The sequence below is a fragment of the Haplochromis burtoni genome, unplaced genomic scaffold, assembly GCF_018398535.1.
Source record: "Haplochromis burtoni strain Fernald_Lab_line unplaced genomic scaffold, NCSU_Asbu1 Contig_76, whole genome shotgun sequence".
NCBI classification, from domain to species: Eukaryota; Metazoa; Chordata; class Actinopteri; order Cichliformes; family Cichlidae; genus Haplochromis; species Haplochromis burtoni.
In genome coordinates, this window is record NW_024582437.1 from 1,619,244 (window position 1) to 1,638,125 (window position 18,882).

The 18,882-nt window shown below is 40.7% G+C and overlaps 2 protein-coding genes across 2 annotated transcripts; one reads left to right on the forward strand and one right to left on the reverse strand.

Moving 5' to 3' along the window:
* The first annotated feature begins 346 nt into the window (after positions 1 to 346).
* Positions 347 to 2,681, forward strand: LOC102305266 (dendritic cell-specific transmembrane protein). The gene is made up of 3 exons (XM_042221894.1): positions 347 to 1,502; positions 1,589 to 1,921; positions 2,027 to 2,681. The coding sequence occupies exons 1-3, from the start codon at positions 456 to 458 to the stop codon at positions 2,084 to 2,086; spliced, it is 1,440 nt and encodes a 479-aa protein (XP_042077828.1). The 5' UTR covers positions 347 to 455; the 3' UTR covers positions 2,087 to 2,681.
* A 3,661-nt stretch (positions 2,682 to 6,342) lies between these two features.
* dpys (dihydropyrimidinase) lies at positions 6,343 to 17,970 on the reverse strand. Its single transcript, XM_005924251.2, has 9 exons — positions 17,612 to 17,970; positions 16,050 to 16,208; positions 15,701 to 15,880; positions 13,458 to 13,647; positions 13,027 to 13,183; positions 11,278 to 11,419; positions 10,591 to 10,733; positions 7,779 to 7,986; positions 6,343 to 7,022 (listed from the first exon to the last, which is right to left on the reverse strand). Exons 1-9 carry the CDS (start codon positions 17,861 to 17,863, stop codon positions 6,963 to 6,965), a joined length of 1,491 nt encoding a protein of 496 aa, XP_005924313.1. The 5' UTR covers positions 17,864 to 17,970; the 3' UTR covers positions 6,343 to 6,962.
* Between the last annotated feature and the right edge of the window lie 912 nt (positions 17,971 to 18,882).

The following is an 18,882-nucleotide window of genomic DNA, read 5'->3' on the forward strand; positions in this document are numbered from 1 at the left end:
TACTCCTGTAAAAGGGTATTTTATCATTGTTTCTGCAATATGAATATGTTACCCTAAATACACAAAATTATTGGTATTCAGGCCACTCACACATTCGTGCAATACCGCCTTGAAATTCTTAGTAAAGCATTAGATTTTTATGTGAAGAGGATATTTCAGTTGCAGACACCCCACAGTCATAATTCAGCCTCTGTTTACTTCTGCTTGTGGTTGAAAAATAGGGATGACTACAAAATGACTAATGACAAAGGCAAGAGTCTTCCTGTTTCTGTCGTATTTAAGGCGACTGCGCTCTACATGAATCAGAAGAGCTGCTGAGCTTTATACATCAGGCTACTACTTCGCCTTTCTGTTCAGCACAAGTGTCTTTTTGGGAGCAGTAGTTACTGAATATATTGTATTTGTTAATGATTTTCTTATAACCTGCCTTTTCAACGTCTACTTTAATATCCAGGATGCTTTTCTCATGGATTGCAGTAAAACAAAGCCTTAAGGATGTGGGTTTTCAAGCTGTGGATGTGTTCACCACTGGCAAAAGGGATGGATTCAGAAGAATAATCCTTCTCCTCCTCATCTGTAGCATCTCCAGCCTCCTGCTCAGCTCCCTGCTCCTCCTGTACCTCCTTTTCGCTCTGGACTATGAGCTAGCAGTGGCTGGGGGGATTGCCGCCTGCTTTGGGACACTGCTGACTGTTGCCCTCTTCCTATCAAAGAGAGTAAGGTGTTTAGGGACTCTTTTTGTTATATCCATTTTCATGAAAAAGAGTAGGAACTTGCTGTTAACTGCTGGAACCAGCTTAGTGGTTCTTAAGAACATCCGTAACACTCTGGAGAACCTCTCGCTGCTGGTCAGGAGTATGATTTGCAACCTGAAGGCAAAAAAAGCCTCCATCATTGCTCCATTTACTAACTATGTTCAGATGTTGAAGTGGATCGGAGACATGCTCAAAGGGGTTACAAACCTGGGAGTAGTGAGATTTGACTCCCAGCTCAACGTCTCTCCAAGATTGGAATCAGAAGAATTCAGGCAGAGGCTCGCAGGAGCAGAGCAGAAGCTCAACGAGACTGTTAAATATGCACAGGCCCTGATGAATACAGTGAGCTCAGTGACCGACAGGATGTTTCCTGCCATCAGCTTCCTCGTGCTCATGATGTTTATAGCATTGCACATAAAAAAATACTGCAGAGACATGAAATACAAAAACAGGTTCATCAGCAGCAAGTTTGTTCATTTTGACGAGAAGCAGAAGGCGGAAGGAAAATCCCATGTCCTTCCCCTCACGGCAGAGGAGGAGCAGCTGTACACCTTCATTCCCTCCGCCCGTCCCACAACAAGAGAAGGGAAAGCTATGGTGAAATTTGGAATTCCAGTTGTCTCCCATTTCATAGCTTGGGTCATATTCATAACTGTGGACGCCTTGCTGTACTGTTTTGTTGACATTGTTACAGCAAGGTTATCAGAGCTGGAGCCATTCCACATCCCTTTGTTAATGAGCATCAAAGTAAGTACACCGTAGTAAATATTTATTTATTTTTTTAATATTTTCCTCATCTCAACCACAAAAGACTCACTTGTTTATCCTTGCAGGGGATTGCAACTTTAATTGGAATGTCTCTTGGACAAGAAAATCATGAAAAAGACTTTTCCTACTCTGTGACTCTGTTTGAGAAGCAGTGCCTCCCCAAACCCAAGTTGTTGCTATATAGTTCTGTAATTCCACTGACTGCCATCCTGCTCACCCTGCTTGTTATGGCTCTGATGTCAACCAAAGTCTCCCAGCTAAGGTTGATGGTCTGTGAACAGTTCTTCCCCTCTGCTGCTGAGGAGAGAGTGGAGTACCTCCACGGCAAAATCCTGAGGAAGAGATTCAAAATGAGAAAGGAGAAAAACAACTGCAGCCTCAGGTCACTTATTACCAAGGTGAATGTTAACATATTGCTTGAGAATAACTATTGCAAGCCAAAAAAAAGAAAGAAAGAAAAGCCAAATCTCTAATTATGTAGTTTTTCTGTTCTTCTTCATCAGCCATATTTCTGGTTTCCGCTACTGTTTCATTCTAAAGAGGATCCACAAAGTATCCTGTGAGGAAAATCTTCTCCACACAGACACTCTAGTGATGGCGGTGCTAGTCCTGGTGCAACATGGATGGTCCATGGATCTCGCGGAGAGAAATATCAGCCTTATACTTTAGTCTGTCAATGAGAACTTCTGAACCAAAGTCTCTATTTTTGCCTTGTGCGGTTAGACACTACAGTATATTGCAAACATGTTACATCAGGGCACCTACACCAAAGAGCACCTTCCACGTATGTCTGACATTCAACCGTGTTTGATAAAACATCATTATTTGGCACAATGAGAATGTATTGGTATCTTGCACCATGGCGGTGTGGAGATCCAACAATATTTATTTATTATAATAATTATATTATTAGTTTCCTTTTGTTTTTTAGAGGAGACCATTCTACTTAAGCCCATTCTCTGCATAAAAAAGTAAATCTCTGTTATTCTTTTTTTTCCCCCCCTGTCCTGTCTGGCACTGTAGCACTTAGAATTATTGTCTGAAGGCCAAGAAAAATGCCCAGCAGATTTGTTTTCCCAAGTGGATCATTACGGCTTTACCATACTGGTCCACTTGACTGATCTTTATTTATTTATTTATTTATTTAAAGTTTTAAGTTATTACAGTCAGAACAGACATGACCGGGGGATAAGAAAGGGAAAGACACAGACAGGAGAAGTTCAAGAAAAGGAGAGGGAAAGATTAACAGAGGGGAAGAGGGACAGTGAGAAAATACACTACACATCTGTTAAAAGAAGAAAACAAGCAGAACAAGAACAACCTCCCCACCAGCTGAAGAGGCCCCCAGTTCCATCGATGCACCAGAGGCCCCCCGCACCAGGGTTGGGCCTCCGTGCATGCACCCACCCTCAACCTCGGTGACACACCAACCAGGACCCAAGCCCCAAAGGCCCAGCCAGAGCCCCAGCCCGGAGGCAGAGCATGCCCAGAACCCCAAGTCCACTCTGGACCCACCCAGGGTTCAGCTAGACTACCAGGTCGGTAACCTTCATCCGCCAGCACAGACCCTCCTCCAGCCCTGCTGCAGGCAACCACCAGGAAAACACCACCCAAGAGCCACAGATCCCCATTCAGTTCTGTACCACAGCCCCCAGGTTGAGTCCCCCAAGAATCCCCAGACACCCCAAGCCTGTACCTACCCCTACATCAAGCGCAATAATGAAGGCGGGAAGACTAAAATGATCTTTCAGACGGTCTCTATAATGGTTAGAATTAGGATTATTTTTATTTTTCCAGTTCATGAAGACAGTTATCTTGGCAATGCATACGTTGGTGAGAACCATGTGGGCTGTATTCATCTATGTAGTGACGTCATCCAAGATGCCCAACAAGCGGACTAGAGGGAAGGCTGGAATCAGTGGCGGTCCTAGCCTGTTTGGCGCCCTGGGCGAACACTCCCTCTGGCCGCCCCCCACCACGATGCCGCCCTGGGCAACCGCCCGTGTTGCCCGTATCAAAAACCGCTAATTCCTTTACGACTCCAATCTGGGAGGTTAATCATATTATTTTTCTGTAGTATGTCAGTTTTGTTCCAGATAGGTGTACATTTGCATGGGATTAATGAAGACTCAGTCATTTTAAGAAACTCCCATCGTGCTGTCAGAGAAGAGCTGATGTCGACTCTTTTAAAACATACATGTAGTTTTGTGTTTGAGCTGATAAATGGTAGGTCCGAAATCTCTATATTATTGCATAGTGCCTGTTCTACATCTAGCCAGGGTGCATCTAAGAGCGATGTTTTAACCATCCCCAGTGTTGGTAAGGGTCTTCCACTACAGATTACAGACTACATGCCCCAAAATGTAGTTTGTAACGTATTCCGTTAAGTTACTCTGAATACTTTGATTACTTACTATATTGTCATGCTTTTTACAACTACATGAATGTACTTTTGCTGTGTGATTTATTAATATTACTGAAGGCTACTCGCCATACCAAAACCACCTAGATTTTTAAATCCTAATATAAAATCAGTGCCAGTAGGGTGGACGTTAGGTGAGGCTGCAAATTTTGCAACGATCTCATATAGAAAACTTTCAATGTATGTTATTTCAAAATACATCATAATACATTTCTCTTCAATTGTTTTATATTATATTTAACATTTATCAGAATAAATATGTACTCTTTGCGCCCCAGTTCTCACCTGTAATCCACCACCTACTGTGTCATTATTATTCAGAAAACTAGAGCAGTATACTACTATTTATGGCATCACGTGACAGCTCAGTCTACTGGTAACCGTGGCGCAATTAAAGACCATAAGCTAAGAGGTATTACCTTGATTCAACAGAGCTGCAATGAGCTCTCAGCCATAGGAAATACATTACTTACCTATTACATCATGTTCATTATATAACATGACAGAGGAAGAATTTTATTATGAATCAACCCCAAACTATGATCATTTTGCCACTATCAGTTGTGATGGTTGCAGTCATTCCTGCTATGAATAAACACCTAATTATGTTTGTTACAGAAAATATCAAATAAAGAAACCGCAGTTATAACCTCGCTTCTGCATTTTACCTCTGTGCAGAATGTAGAACAGCGATATTTGCTTACATAATCTAAGACAGATGTCATTTGCATGTGCAGAGAGCAGCACTGTGCTCTTCCTACTTATGCACTGTCACCGTTCATTAGCATCATGCAGGTGCTGTTTCTTCACTCAGCATAGGGACAGGTCACAGCCTACTGACTTCATAATGCAGACTGTGACAGGTGAGAAATGCAGTGATGTGTGAATAGGGAAAGGTCAAAACTGCTATTAATGTGTATTCCTCAGGGTAGTGTAGCCCAGGTAAATACTATTAGTTTATTACTGTCTTATTGGTATATACACAGTTTTGAGAAATCCCTTAGGCTGTGTTTGTTCATTATGCATTAATATTTGCAAAAAAAACTTCCTTTATTTAACAGCTTATGACAGATGTTTTAAGTAGTAGAAATCCTATACTATACACTACATGCTCAGTATATTTACTATCATTCTGCGTACTTAAATACTTAGTGGTACACACACACTACATAGTAGTATGCTCAAATCATATCACTCAGCTGCAGTTGGAGAGGCGTCACCACTGGCTCAGCCTTGTAGAATTGAGGAAAGTCATGATTAATATATTTACTTAATATATAATTCCTGGCAAAGTGAGAACATATGCTTAGCGGCCACTACATTAGGTATACATTGCAAAGATGCCCTTTTACCTTTAGAAATGCCTTCATTCCTCACGGCACAGACTCAACAAAGTGCTGGAAACATTCCACAGAGATTTTGCTCCATATTAACATGACAGGATCTTGCCGTTGCTTAAGATTTGTCAGCTGCACATCAGTGACGCAAAGCTTTGGTTCCACCACATTCCAAAGGTGCTCTTTTGGCCTGGGATTTGGTGACTATGCAGGCCATTTATGTACAGTGAACTCACTGTCATTTTCAAGACACCAGGTTGAGATTGTTCCAGCCTTGTGACATGGCACATATCAGGCTGGAACCAGCCATAAGAATGGTGTTACACTGTTATCCAACCAATAGCCATTTGGTTGTAACGAGTGGTTATTTGAGTAAGTCATTTGAAAGGTCTTTCTTCATTATTCTGATGCTCAGCTTGAAGTTCAGAATACTAGAATAATAGATACTTTGAGTTACTTCCATACTTTGGTTAGTTAAGTATACCTCTTCAACTGCAGGTTAAACATTTTCATTGCTGTTACAGTTAGCAAGACTAATTGATATCACCATGTTTGGCAAAACCTGATTCTTAGAAATACTGTGATCACTTAAAAAATACTTTGGGTTACACTAGTTAAAGTGTAAATATTTAGTATGAATCATTTCCTCTGTGTTTAAAGCTTGAAAACTCAAGTTATAGCCAGGTCACCATTTTAAATAGGCTCACCATTCACTGTACAATACCCCACCATCCCCCAACCATCCTTTGCACCGTTTAAGAAAAGAGGAAAGAAGCATTCTTGCTTGAGGATGAGTAGGCATTCTGTGACTCACACACTACCACTGACCCGTGTGGCAACCTGATAAGCTCACACTATGTCTCAACTGGCCCTGTGGCATAATAACATGCCAGCATGCCCGCCCCAATGGGAAGCTGCCACATGATGCTCGATGACAGCCGCAGACCTTTTTTACCACGAGAAGGAATGAATGCAGTCCATACATGGGCATAGATGGAGTGTATAATGATGTGTGAGCCTGCTGAATATGCAAACACAGAGTCCGTCTGGGTCAGCGGAGTAAATCTTATTACTGCATGCATGTCAGTGTATTTTAATGAATATTTCATCAAAGGGAAAGGATGCTTTTAGGTGAGAGACAGTTCTGTTACCAGTGGCAACTGGGATTTTAGAAGATGGGGGTAAAAAATGCAAAAACATGCTGTGAAGAAGAAAACTCAGGCATAATTACACACAACTATAAATGCTGATTTACTATTGTTTTAGAGCACAGAACACAATATACAGTGAAATTGTTTGTTTTTTTCTATTTAGAGACTTTTCATTTACTAACCAGGAACTCATGCATAAACCCGATTTGCATTTCTTATGGTGAGTTGCGTTATTACATAATGGTTTTAGTAATAAATGTATAGTTTGCAGCAGCAGAGTTGGTTTTTGTGATCTGTGTACTGGACAGAGCTGGCTGCAGATACAGCTGTATGTGACTCAGTTTCCTCTTCCAGCGGAGCATTGACTCAGGCAGAAATTCAACATGTTATAACCCTCATATGCTTGAAATGCAAAAAGCTACTCCAATGAAGGTTGTCTTTGAGAAAACACTTGTTGTTTGTGCAATGGGTAGCTTCTGGGTTGCACTGTTTGAGATTTAAGGTGCCCTTTAAGTTCCCAGGTATGTGTTCAGACAGAAATGACTTTGCCTTCATATGGCTTTCTGGTCACAGCTGTAGGTTTCCTCACCTGCAGGTCAAATACAAAGCAGACAGAAACATTAGGTCATCCTGTGCGTGGTACCTACTCTCAGTCTGGTTGCTTCAAGTTCATAATTCTGAATTAACTATGAAAAGTGTTTTACAGCTAAGCGGTCCTGCCAATGTATGTCCTCTGTGCAATTCATGATCTGCACTTGGAATAGACACAGGAAAATATCAGTTTTAGCAAATATCAGAAGTAGACTGAGTCAAAATCACACCCCGGTGTCCTGAGTCTGTAGTCTCCTGTATAGTTCATCTTATTGAGATATACTTATTTGCAATATTCTGGGTAATTTAATATGCTTACAGCATATATGACGCTACAACCAGCATCCAGTTTGCTTACCTCAACTGACCATAAATAGTAAATAAAAGAGGGAACAGTTAGGCTAAAGGCTTTTACACACCAGATGTGTAAAAATGGTGTGAATATTTTGTGTGTTAAAGATATTTTTCAGACTCACCCATGAAAGCTATCGTGATACAGCCTGAACTCTTGGACCAAACCCTGAAATTCTCCCTGATGCTGCCCTCTCACGAGAACTGGATGAACCCAGAATCTCTGTTTCAGGGCCAGCTAATCATCGCTTGATGTCAACTTGATTTTTTTGAGTGCATTTTTTCAAGAGCAAATTTTTTTGCAAAATCGCAACACTTTTGTATATGTATGCATTACCCATTAAGTTCACATCCAAAAAATGTGGAACTTCAGTGACACTTCTGACGCTAAGACTTTACTAACCTGCTCCCGCTGCTTGATTCTTTTGTAAACAAACTCAGAAAATGGTTTTCTGTGGATGAACTGGCCATGTCCTGGTGACACCTTCAGCTGCCCATCCTCATACACCACTTTGCCTCTGGAGATGGTAATGACAGGTACCCCATGACACTCCATACCCTCAAAGATGTTGTAGTCCACAGCCTGGTGATGAGTCTTGGCTGATATTTTCCTACATAAAGATACATTGGCAGCTTTAAAAACAGTCAGTGGAGGCTTTTTATGAGCTAAACTCATTGGTCACATGTAGCCTGCGTTAGATAATTGCTGGATGCTTTCTGAATACCAAAGAAAAGGATAAATCTATTGTGAAAACTTAATGCAGTCCATCCTCATCTGAAACTGATTGAATCAGGCCAAGATGTACTTGCAGTTGGTTCACTGTGCAGCAGTAATATAATGTATTATTCAAAACTTTTGCTCATGTGAGGCTCTTAAAGGCTCACTAAGCACATACACTAAGCTTCTTTCAGACAATAAAAAGGCACCTCAACATTTTCACTGCTGCCTATTACATTATTGTGGCATCTATCCAAAGGCTGCTGCGTGAGCACAGCCACATAATATTGCAGCATAGCCAGTATCCAGATATAAAAAATGACTGTGCAAGCTGGAACCTGATGGGAAATATGAACAAAGAAACACAAGAGCGGCAACATTTTTCAGTTCTCAGCAAAATAAATTTAGCATAGCTGTGATGGAGTTTAGTAGCACAAATTATTAAAGTAATTTAAATGGTGTACAATGACAATACTGCTGTTAAATGTACACATGTCGAACTTTGAAACAGATGGCCTACAGCAACAGAAGACCATATTGGGTGCCGCGCCTGTGAGCTAAGGACAGGAAACTGGGGCTTTAGTTCACACGGGCTTGCCAGGTTTGATTTATAAAGATAGATAGATAGATAGATAGAATTTCTTCGTTTCTTAGGTTTTAGTTTCTGGATTAAAATGTAAAAAAGGTACACCTGTTCAACCAACAGCTGAACAGGTGTATATGATCAGCCAAACACATGAAAGTCACCCAATGTATTTATGCATGTTGACAAACGTCTGAATTTCTGATGTATACAGCATCAAATTAATGGGAGTTAACGTGAATTTGTGGCTGTATTATCACAGACAGATTCCATATAATTACTAACTCAAGCCCATTCAATCAAAAACTGAAATCTCTTCATAATAAAAGTATGAAATGCTCTGCACAGTACAAACTGATGATGTCGAACAAATAAATCACATTTGAGTGAAAGACCAAGTCAGCAGGGAACAGCAAAGTAAGTGTGACTCAGCTGCTTCCATGAAATGTACCGGATGTCTTTCTTTCTTTCTTTTTTCATTGACCCCTTTTACTCTCCATTCACAAACATGTTTCCTGTGGATTTGTGAAGCCAGACACCATGCCTAGTGTGCACTGACGAAAACAAGATGTGTCCTCATTATTCAGCTCACCCAATTATGAGAAACAAGTCAACTGAGTGAGCTTCCTAGGGATTTGGGTTTTTTTGTGGGGGGGAGGCGGTTATGCAACTGTTTGTGGCCCCTGGTCCCGGATGTTATGAAGTGACACTTGTGCTGACGGCAAATTAATTACACAGTTTCACAGATGAATTCACTGTGCAGCAATCAAATACAATGCGCTCTCATGCTTGAAAGGCATTATGACTTCCACAGACATGCGCATATGGTAAAGACACAACTTAAATGGACAGCATAGTAAACAGCTGATGTCCAGGAGTGACAGGTCTGAGAGGAAAGACAAACTGGAAAGCACGTCATAGTAACAACTGTGGAGTTTATTGGTCCTGACATAATCTTTTTTTGTTGTTTTTGTATTATTATCAGTAAATTCATTTACAGAAAATTACATTGGGGTTTAATATGCTCTTCATCAACTCACATCCACAGTGGGTTAGATCCCTGAGGGACGCAGCCCAGATCCTTCAGCAAACAGAGCGGTGCATTGCTATTTCCAGGTCATATAAGATTGTGCTACAGTACACATGATGCTGGAACGCAAACTGTCTTCGTTTGTGCTTGTGCTTCACACAACAGCTCAAATAATACAACACAATCACATGACCAGTTTTGCGATATTCTGAGCACATTCCTGAAAGCAGCCATAATGCCGTGTATTCTGCACAAAGGAAATTGGTTTAGCTCCCACATGAAATATTCGTCAGTTTCAAAATTCTCACCATGACCCATCAGCATCGTCTCACTCATGCCTTATGTAAGTGTGTTAAAATCTTTTCCTAAAAATATAAAATTACCAAACATAGCAATTTCAATATTTTTTTAATGGAGTGATGAATTTCATTCATATGTAAATTGTGTTATGCTTTAATTTGCAGCTATAGATAAGTGATGACATACACCGACTTTTGGATGGAGCATAGACGTAATCAGCTTATGTGGAGGGTTAGTGAGTGCGTTAGTGTTGACGTGGCACAGGATGAAAGATATAGCTCTTCTCTTTTTAGGTGCCTGTATCTGTCGCCTACATGCTTTACAGCTAAACTTAAAAACCTTATCTTAGTTAGTGAAGTGCCTGGCACCCTTAAGACACGCTCTCAAGTGTGCCAAATGGTTCAGCATCACCGTGTGATGGAGCTCTGATGGAGACAGTGGCGACGTTACCATTTTTAACATCAGGATTTGCATTCATCATGCACTTTTAAAACTTTACGTACACCAGCTGAAGGCTTTCTTTCACTGCTCGATTTCTAAAGATTTCTTCCACACTGCTGAATGACCTGAGCTGGAGTTCTCACCTGGTCATCCTTGGGTCCCATATAACCACATCAGCATCCGAGTTCTTGGCGATTCGGCCTTTCTGCGGGTAGAAGTTGAAGATTTTTGCTGCGTTGCTGCTGGTGACAGCCACAAATCGATTCTCGTCCATTTTGCCACTATGCTGAGGGGAGGAGAAAATGCACAAAGCACCCAGTTTGAGTTAGGGGGCCACACTGGATGACAACAATACACAGAATTAGCAGACAAAAGGTCAGTGCAAGCAACTCATTTCTGCCAAAATATCATCTAATGTGTGATTTGTAAGCACTGTTGCACAAATTAAAGCTTTCCAGTGGCCTTGGGGCAGCTGAGCTGATACACAGTCCCCACAACAATGGCCAGAAAATGCAGTGCTTGCAATCGTGCAGGCATCTGCAGCTCTGGGAGTTTATTGTGTGTTGCAGGAAAAAAGAAATACACATATCATCCAAATAATTGTGAGAAAAGTAGAATTATTAATATTTGATAGTAAAAACAGTAACCCAACATTAAACATCATGGCACGCCGTCATGAATGCAAATGGGCCGGTACAGAGTCAAAAATGTGTATTTGCTACTTTTTGTTATGCGAACATTAACCACATGGCATCTTTAAAACTTGCTGTCAAGAAACCGGTGCTTTAAAAAAAGACAACTAAAAAAGTGAGTATATCCTTAGTACTAACCACTCCTTTTTCCCAGATGACAGACATTCTGTCCTCGACACCGTTCACACCGTTAGGGATCTTGGTGAAGTCGTCCTTGCCCAGGGCTTTCTGGCACACAGAGAAGGTGCAGTTGTCCGTCCCTGTCACGCTTAGATCATCACTGGCACAATGAACAGAAGGAAAATGATTGTTATGTCCAAACTGATGATGGAATAACCTAAAAAAATGTATCAGTAACCTTGAGGGTCACTTTGGTCAATTCTAAATCCTCACTCCCAAAAAAGTTGCGACAGCATGTCAAATTATCAAATCTTATAAACCTTCATTTTATTCACAATAGAATATAGAAAGCTCATCAAATTTTTAAACTGAGACATTTTTACTATTTCATGGAAAATCTTAGTTCATTTTGAGCTAATTTGGAACTAACGTATTTTGCAACTAATTAAGTTAATTGACAAAAGTCAATAATGAGACTGGGTATAGAAAGAGCATCTTAGAGAGGCTGAGTTTCTCATTAATAAAGACGGGCAGAGGTTCACCACTCTGAAAAAAAAAACTGTACGAATTGTGGAACAATTTGTGAATAATTTTCCTTAACATAACATTGCTAAAGCTTTGAATATTTCATCATCTACAGAAAAAAATATAACTAAAAGATTCTGAGAATCTGGAGAAATCTCAGTGCACAATCGATAAGGCTCAAAATGAATATTAGTTGTCCCTGATCTACAGGCCTTCAGACTGAATGATTCAGTCATAGGAATAGCTGCACAGCCTCAGAAACACTTCCAGAAATCACTGTTGTTAACACAGTCTGTCGTACCATTCAAAATTGCAAGTGAAAGTTCTGTCATGCAAAGATGTCATATGTGAACATGATCCTAAAATGCTAAAATCCCCACCTTCTTTAAATCCAACAGACGTGGTATTCAATGTTTGTGCTGCAAAAATGGCTCTTTGTGCCTTTATCATTTTAAAGATATTAATAAAAGTTTCTCAAAGGTCAATGTGGTTGACCTTGGATGAACAATTTGACCAAACAATGTTTGGGCTATTTTTATCACATGGAACAATGACAGATACAAACTATGTATTTTTCAAGCTGTTTAGGGTTTGGTGCTCCAACCTGAGGCCTGCTGGACCTAACTCGTCAACAGAACCTCTGATTCAGGTCCAACTAATACGCACCAAGTGGCATGCTTTTAAATTTCTTCAGAAATGTTCTTTTATTAATATTTTCAAAATGATAGCAGCACAAACAAAAACTGTAGCAGCAAAAAAAACAGCAAAAACATAGTACAATTGATCCAGATACATTTTGTCTGATTTGGATAAATCTGTATTAGCTGATTCTGAGTGGGATCACATGGGATTCTGAACTTCTAAACTCCCATAGCCTAAAAAAATCTGTAGCTGTAGCCAAAATACAAACCGAATTGAATTTCAATTCAACTCAGTTTCATTTATATAGCACCAAATCCCAACAACAGTTGCTTCAAGGCACTTTATATAAGTAAAGACCCTACAACAATAGAAAAAGAATTCCAACCATCAGACTGTACCCTATGAGAAACCACTTGGTGAAGGTGGGAAGGAAAAACTCCCTTTTAACAGGAATAAACCTCCAGCAAAACCAGGCCCAGGGAGGGGCAGCCATCTGTCACGACTGGTTGGGGGTGCGGGGAGAGAGACAGGAAAAAACACACACTGCACTGAATAAAAACCACCAGCAAGCAATATTGCTGGACTTTCAGTTCTACCTACTTAGCTAGTAGGTCCATAAGGTACCCAGGTGTGCTGGGGTCAGGTCTAAGCGGAGGACCCATGACAAAACCAGCAGCATGGGCCCAGTCTTTGTGCCAACAGTGGGTACCATCAGTGCCCAAACCAGCTGCAATTGGCTCCCCAAACACTACACGCCCTGTTCAGAAAGAAAGAAAGAAAAAACCTGTGTCGGATGTTTACTAAAACCGAGTATACTTTATCTGCTCGAGAGCAATCAGAAACCTCATGCTGAGATAAAATTCTCAGTGGCTTTATTTTTTGCCATGGCAACAAAAAACAAAATGTGCAAACACTGTATAACTCAATATTTGACTAAAACATAAAACAAAGAAAACTGAAACCAGTTTTGAAGCTCATCAGCTCTCAGCCTCACCCTCTTTAAACAGCAGGAGGGAGGAGTCCACACTCACCATCTCTGCGTGCGTTAGACACAACCTTGGCGGCAGATTTACTCATGACATGAACCACATAGAGCGGGCAGTTGACAGCATGGGCAATGGTGATAGCTCGCTGGGTGGCTTCGGCCTCCACCTCTTCTGGCCGACACAGTTCATGGCCCTCTGGTCCTGTGATGCCCATGGACAGCATCTTCTTAGCCCCCTGTCAGTTCACAGCAGGGACAACAAGTCAGGATTAAAGGTTAAAGGAGATGGAAGGTTAACATGGCACGGTGGCACTTCAAGGCAGAGACGGACTGACCAGACAGTCAGATTTATACTTGATGAATCTATATTGATTCGATTGAATTAAAATTTGCTACTATGAATAACAACATGTGAGTGCCTTACTGTAGTGCTAGAAAGACATTTAACACACTTCCAAGCAGCAATAATACAGTATTCATGTTGCTCTGAGCAACAACAGATCCACGAGTTGTTGTTGAGTATTTGCTACCCCCTGGTGGTAGTTTTTTGCCATGACACTTGAAAAAATGCTGGAAAATGCACATAAGAAATAACAGATCTTTCTCATAGTGGGGATTTTGACTGTCTGAATGTAGCTGCAGTTCTGTCTAATATTAATAGAAATTACATCGTTAATTTCCAATTCATGTCAATTCAGTGAGCCACCATGACTATTCCTATCCCTCTGAAACTTGAACACCTTAACTGGATATATGCTATTAATTATACCTATGCTTATCCTGACATAACTTGTCAAAATATCTGTGGGGAAGGTTTCTGGTGACAGATAATGACAGATTTCATCTTTTTTCCTTGGCATTGCTCCAACATCGCGTGTCACTGGGCTTTCAACCAACCTTCTTCATCTTCTTCTTTCAGGGGTAACATCCCAACCTGCCTCCATCCCAACATATCCCTATCCTCTTCTGTCAAATCAGTCCTCTGAATGCTTCCTTTATTACACCCATAAACCTCCTCTGAGGTCTTCCTCTTTCCCTCCTGCCTGGTAGCTCCACAAAGTTCCAGTATATCCACTATCCCTCCTCAGCGCGTGTCCAAACCATCTCAGACCTGTCTCTCTATCTTTGTCTCCAAACTGCTCAACCTGAGCTGTCCATCTGATGTACTCATTTCTAATCTTGTCCTTTCGGGTCACTGCCAATGAAAATCTTCAGCCCTGCACACCTCCGGCTCAACCTCGTGTCTTTTTGTTAGCTTTACCTTCTTCAAACCATACATCATAGCAGGTCTCACTACCATCTTGTAAACCTTCCCTTTCACTCATGCTTCTGTCCTTCTGTCATAAATTATCACTGACATTAGTCTCAATCCAGCCTCGACTCTCTTCCATACTTCTCATGCCATTGCTTTGAATCGCTGACCATCCATAGACTCATCTTGTCTTCACTACCACTACTCCTTGGATGTTCACCTTTCCACCTGTCTCCCTCTCATTCACACAAATGTAATGTGTGTTGCTTCAACTAACTTTTAATACTTTTCCAGAACATACCTACTGCATGTTCACTATAGATCACAATGTTGTGTGCAAACATCATAGTCTAGACATAGACTCCTGGCTGACCTCATCTGTCAGTCTATCCATCACCACTGCAAACAAGAAGGGGCTCAGAGCCCATCCCTGACGTAATCCCACTGCCACCTTGAACCCTTCTGTCACTGCGCTTCTCACCACTATTCCCTGTCCTCATACATGTCCTGCACAACTCTCACATGCTTCTCTGCCGCTCCTGTCTTCCTCATTCAGCACCACAGTTCTTCTCTGTTCCTCACAGCCACAGTGTTTGTTATTCTTTGGACACAAAGTGAAGCTTAGCTGCCATCAGGGTGAAACATTAACTTAGCATTCCTTCTGGGCTCTGGTGTGTTTATACTCTGACACTGATTACCTGAGCTGCACTTACAAAACCTTCACTGACAGAAAATCAAAAACAGCATATAGGCTTGTGTTGTTATGACACAGGGGTTTGTTCAGCTTTAGTATCTCACCACGCTTAGGTTGTTTCATTTCTCAAGTTAAACTCTTGATATTTTACAAAAAACAACCATATTGCTTAAGTTTGGAATGTCAAATATCAGATCTACTTTACTATTAGCAAATTTTTTCCCCCCCTGTACAGTATAGGCAATAAGTAGCTGTAAGAAAAAAACAAAAATTGTAGCTCATTAATACAAGCAACTTCTTTTTCAAAATCTGTTTTCATTTGTTTCGTGTGGTTCACACCAACCTCTGCAATCAAATCTCCATTCTCAGCATGAACCTGAGCTATGGCTCCGACCTCCTTACACTGAGCAAAAGCAGCATATAGCTCAGAATCCTGCAGCATAAACACATCTTTATAGGCCATAAACATCTTGAAGGAATTTACTCCTTTCTCTCTGGCCAGAGTCTCCATCTCTTTCTTGACCTAAAAAAGAAAAATGATTGTAATAAGGGAGACATGTATGGAGCTCTGGGGAAAAGGGGGCAGCAATATTTGGACTGGGCAAACCTACTTGACCTAGTGTCATTAGTTTTAGTGTCTAGACAGTAAATACTAGTAGTCTACTAAAACAAAAGGATTCACTCTCATTCACCTTGTCACTCCACCATGTGACCGCAACGTGCAACGAGTAGTCGCAGCAAACTTTGGGATCAGCCGTCTCACGCCATCGGTCATGAGCCTCCAGAAGAGACTTGCCCTTCTGGGGGATGACAAAGTCCAGGATCATTGTGGTCCCTCCTGCCAGAGCAGCCTGGTGAAATGCACACATTACCACAGAGAAGTAAGCAAATGATTAACCTGTGAAGTAGAAAATACTGGGAAAAAAGTGATTTGAGTGTGGCTACTAGTCCAGATGTTAAAAACAATCATCTTTGTGAATGGTGCCTGAACAAACAATGATTGACAGATTTCTTATTGTCACTCCCATTAAAATAACACCTGATACAAATGTTGAGAAGTCGTGGGCATCAGCTTTACAATGACCTCTGATCTTATTTTGTCCTGCAGATTAATTCTTTGCGGGATCAAGAAGATTTGGAGCCACATAAATGAAACTGAATCAAACTGCATTGAGAAGAAGGCTAACTCTGACAACAGAGTTACCCCCACAGTTAAGAAAAACAATTTCCCAACATCTAACCAACGTCTCGAGGAGGTAGATATATCAGTGTCAAAGAATACAATCAAGAGAGGAATGGAGACATGATGGGAAGAGAAAACTGTGGCGAAGGAGAGAAACAGCTCATGAGCCAAAGCACACCTCACCATCTGCCAAACATGGTGGAGGCAATATTATTGCATAGGTATGTACGACTGCCAGTGGAACTAGTCAAAGTGTTTATTGATTTGTGTTTTTGTGACTGCTGATAGAAGCAGCAGGATGAATTCTGAAGCGTTCAGGGCTATAATCTCTGATCAGATTCAACCAAATGTTGCAAAATGGATTTGCACTTCCCACTGCTCGAGGTAAAGGAAGGGGATGTTCTTCAGTGGCTAAATCAGTCACCTGATATCAACCCAACAGAGCATACTTTTCAGTTATTAAACACAAAACTGAAGGTAGAGAGAGACACACAAACAACCGAACTTGACTGCAGTAAAGGCCTGGTAGAGCATCTCAAGAGAGGAAACACAGCATTCAGTGATTTCCACAGCTCCTAGACTTCAGGCAGTCACTGACTTAAGGATTTTCATCCAAGTATTCAAAACAACTTAATATATGAAATTATCTTTGTTTGTTCAATTATTTTTGAGCATCTAAAAGTGTCTGTCTATGTATTTTCCTTCCCAAAAAATTATGCAATACTTTGCTTAAATTCCCTGAATTAAAGCTGTTGTCAAATACTTATGAAGCAAAACTGCATGCTGATGCTGTTTTAAGACAGAGGTGATTCTCAAGTCGCTGTAGTGTTTTATTCATATTTTATCCAATATTCATTTGATTCTACTCTCAAATTCCAAATTCAGCTTTTGATAAAAAAAAAAAAAATAGGACTTGCATCCATCGCATGCACTTCCACTTCCACTCATAATAGGTGAAGGTGATTAGCCTACTCTTACTACCAGCTTTTTTGATTTGCTAAACATAGCCAAACATATCTTGCCAAGCAACATGAAATTAATATGACAGATTCATTTTAAATGAAACTCTACTTTGGTTCCAATATGGAAGTCGTCCACAGCTCTGGTTCCCATGAACGCCAGTTCCATATGCGTGTGCGTGTCGATGCCACCGGGGATCACCAGTTTATCGGTGGCATCAATGACTCGCACTCTTTTTGGAATCTGAAGATTCAGTCCAACCTCAACTATTTTCCCATTTTCGATGTAAACGTCGCCGATCACGGAGCAGTCCTCGTTCACAACTTTGCCTCCTTTAATCAGGATCCCGCTGGGCTCTTCCATTCCTGCTCCGCGCAACTCAGAGTGTTAGGACTGCGTAAGGACACAATTTGCGCAAACTGAACCGATCTCTGCGCTCTGACGCTGTGTGCAGTGGAACCCAGAAGCTGTGCCAAAGAAGCTACGCAGGTCAACTCCAAAGTTCATATGAGATGTCAAAGGACAGAAACGCCCCAGGTCAGTAACCCAAAAAGATTTGGCCTTCCTAATAATGATTTACACTAACTCGGTATGCATAAGAATGTGGAGAATATCATAGAAGTCTTGGATGGACTGACTCACTGTGAGCCAAAACTGAGCCGATGTCTTTAATAACTAATAAATAAGTAACTGTTCCATATGTAAAATATTGAAATGTGTAGCATAAATTTTCTCATAGTGAAAAGCTGAGAAAATCACTAAAACGGTTATTTTTTCTGAATTGTTATTAATCAGTTCAGTTTAATCAATTTTGTGTCAGTAAACGTAATTAAATCATACGTTCAGTTCACAGATTAATTTACTTTTGCTTGCAGAAATAATGAAACTGTAAGGCACAGTCTCAGGGGCCCTCAGGAAGGAAATCTAGCTGCACTATGAATATGATATTGTATATCAGTTATTTCCAGTAACGGAATACTGTTGTTGCCTTGCACTCATGAAGACGTCATAAATTGATATAATACTTATCTAAACTCTATATTTGCAGAAAAAGCCCTGCATAGAAACATATGAGATGATTTAGACCATTGTATTTTAACTTTCACAGTCAAAATTTACTGAGTATTTGGGTAGAAATTTGGAATCCGTCACTATGATAGTCCTTTTATGTTAGGATTCTATGTATCTATGAAACCTTTTCAGATATTAAACCTAAAGTTTGATTTCGAAAGCCAAAAATCTGCTTTATTTCCATCTCCTCACTAATTTATAACTACACTTGATTCAGAAACAGAAAAGGAAAACAGATTCCTCTAGTAGGAACAAATTCTAGAGTAACGTTTCATCAAATCACCAAACACACTGTGGTCACTGACATTATA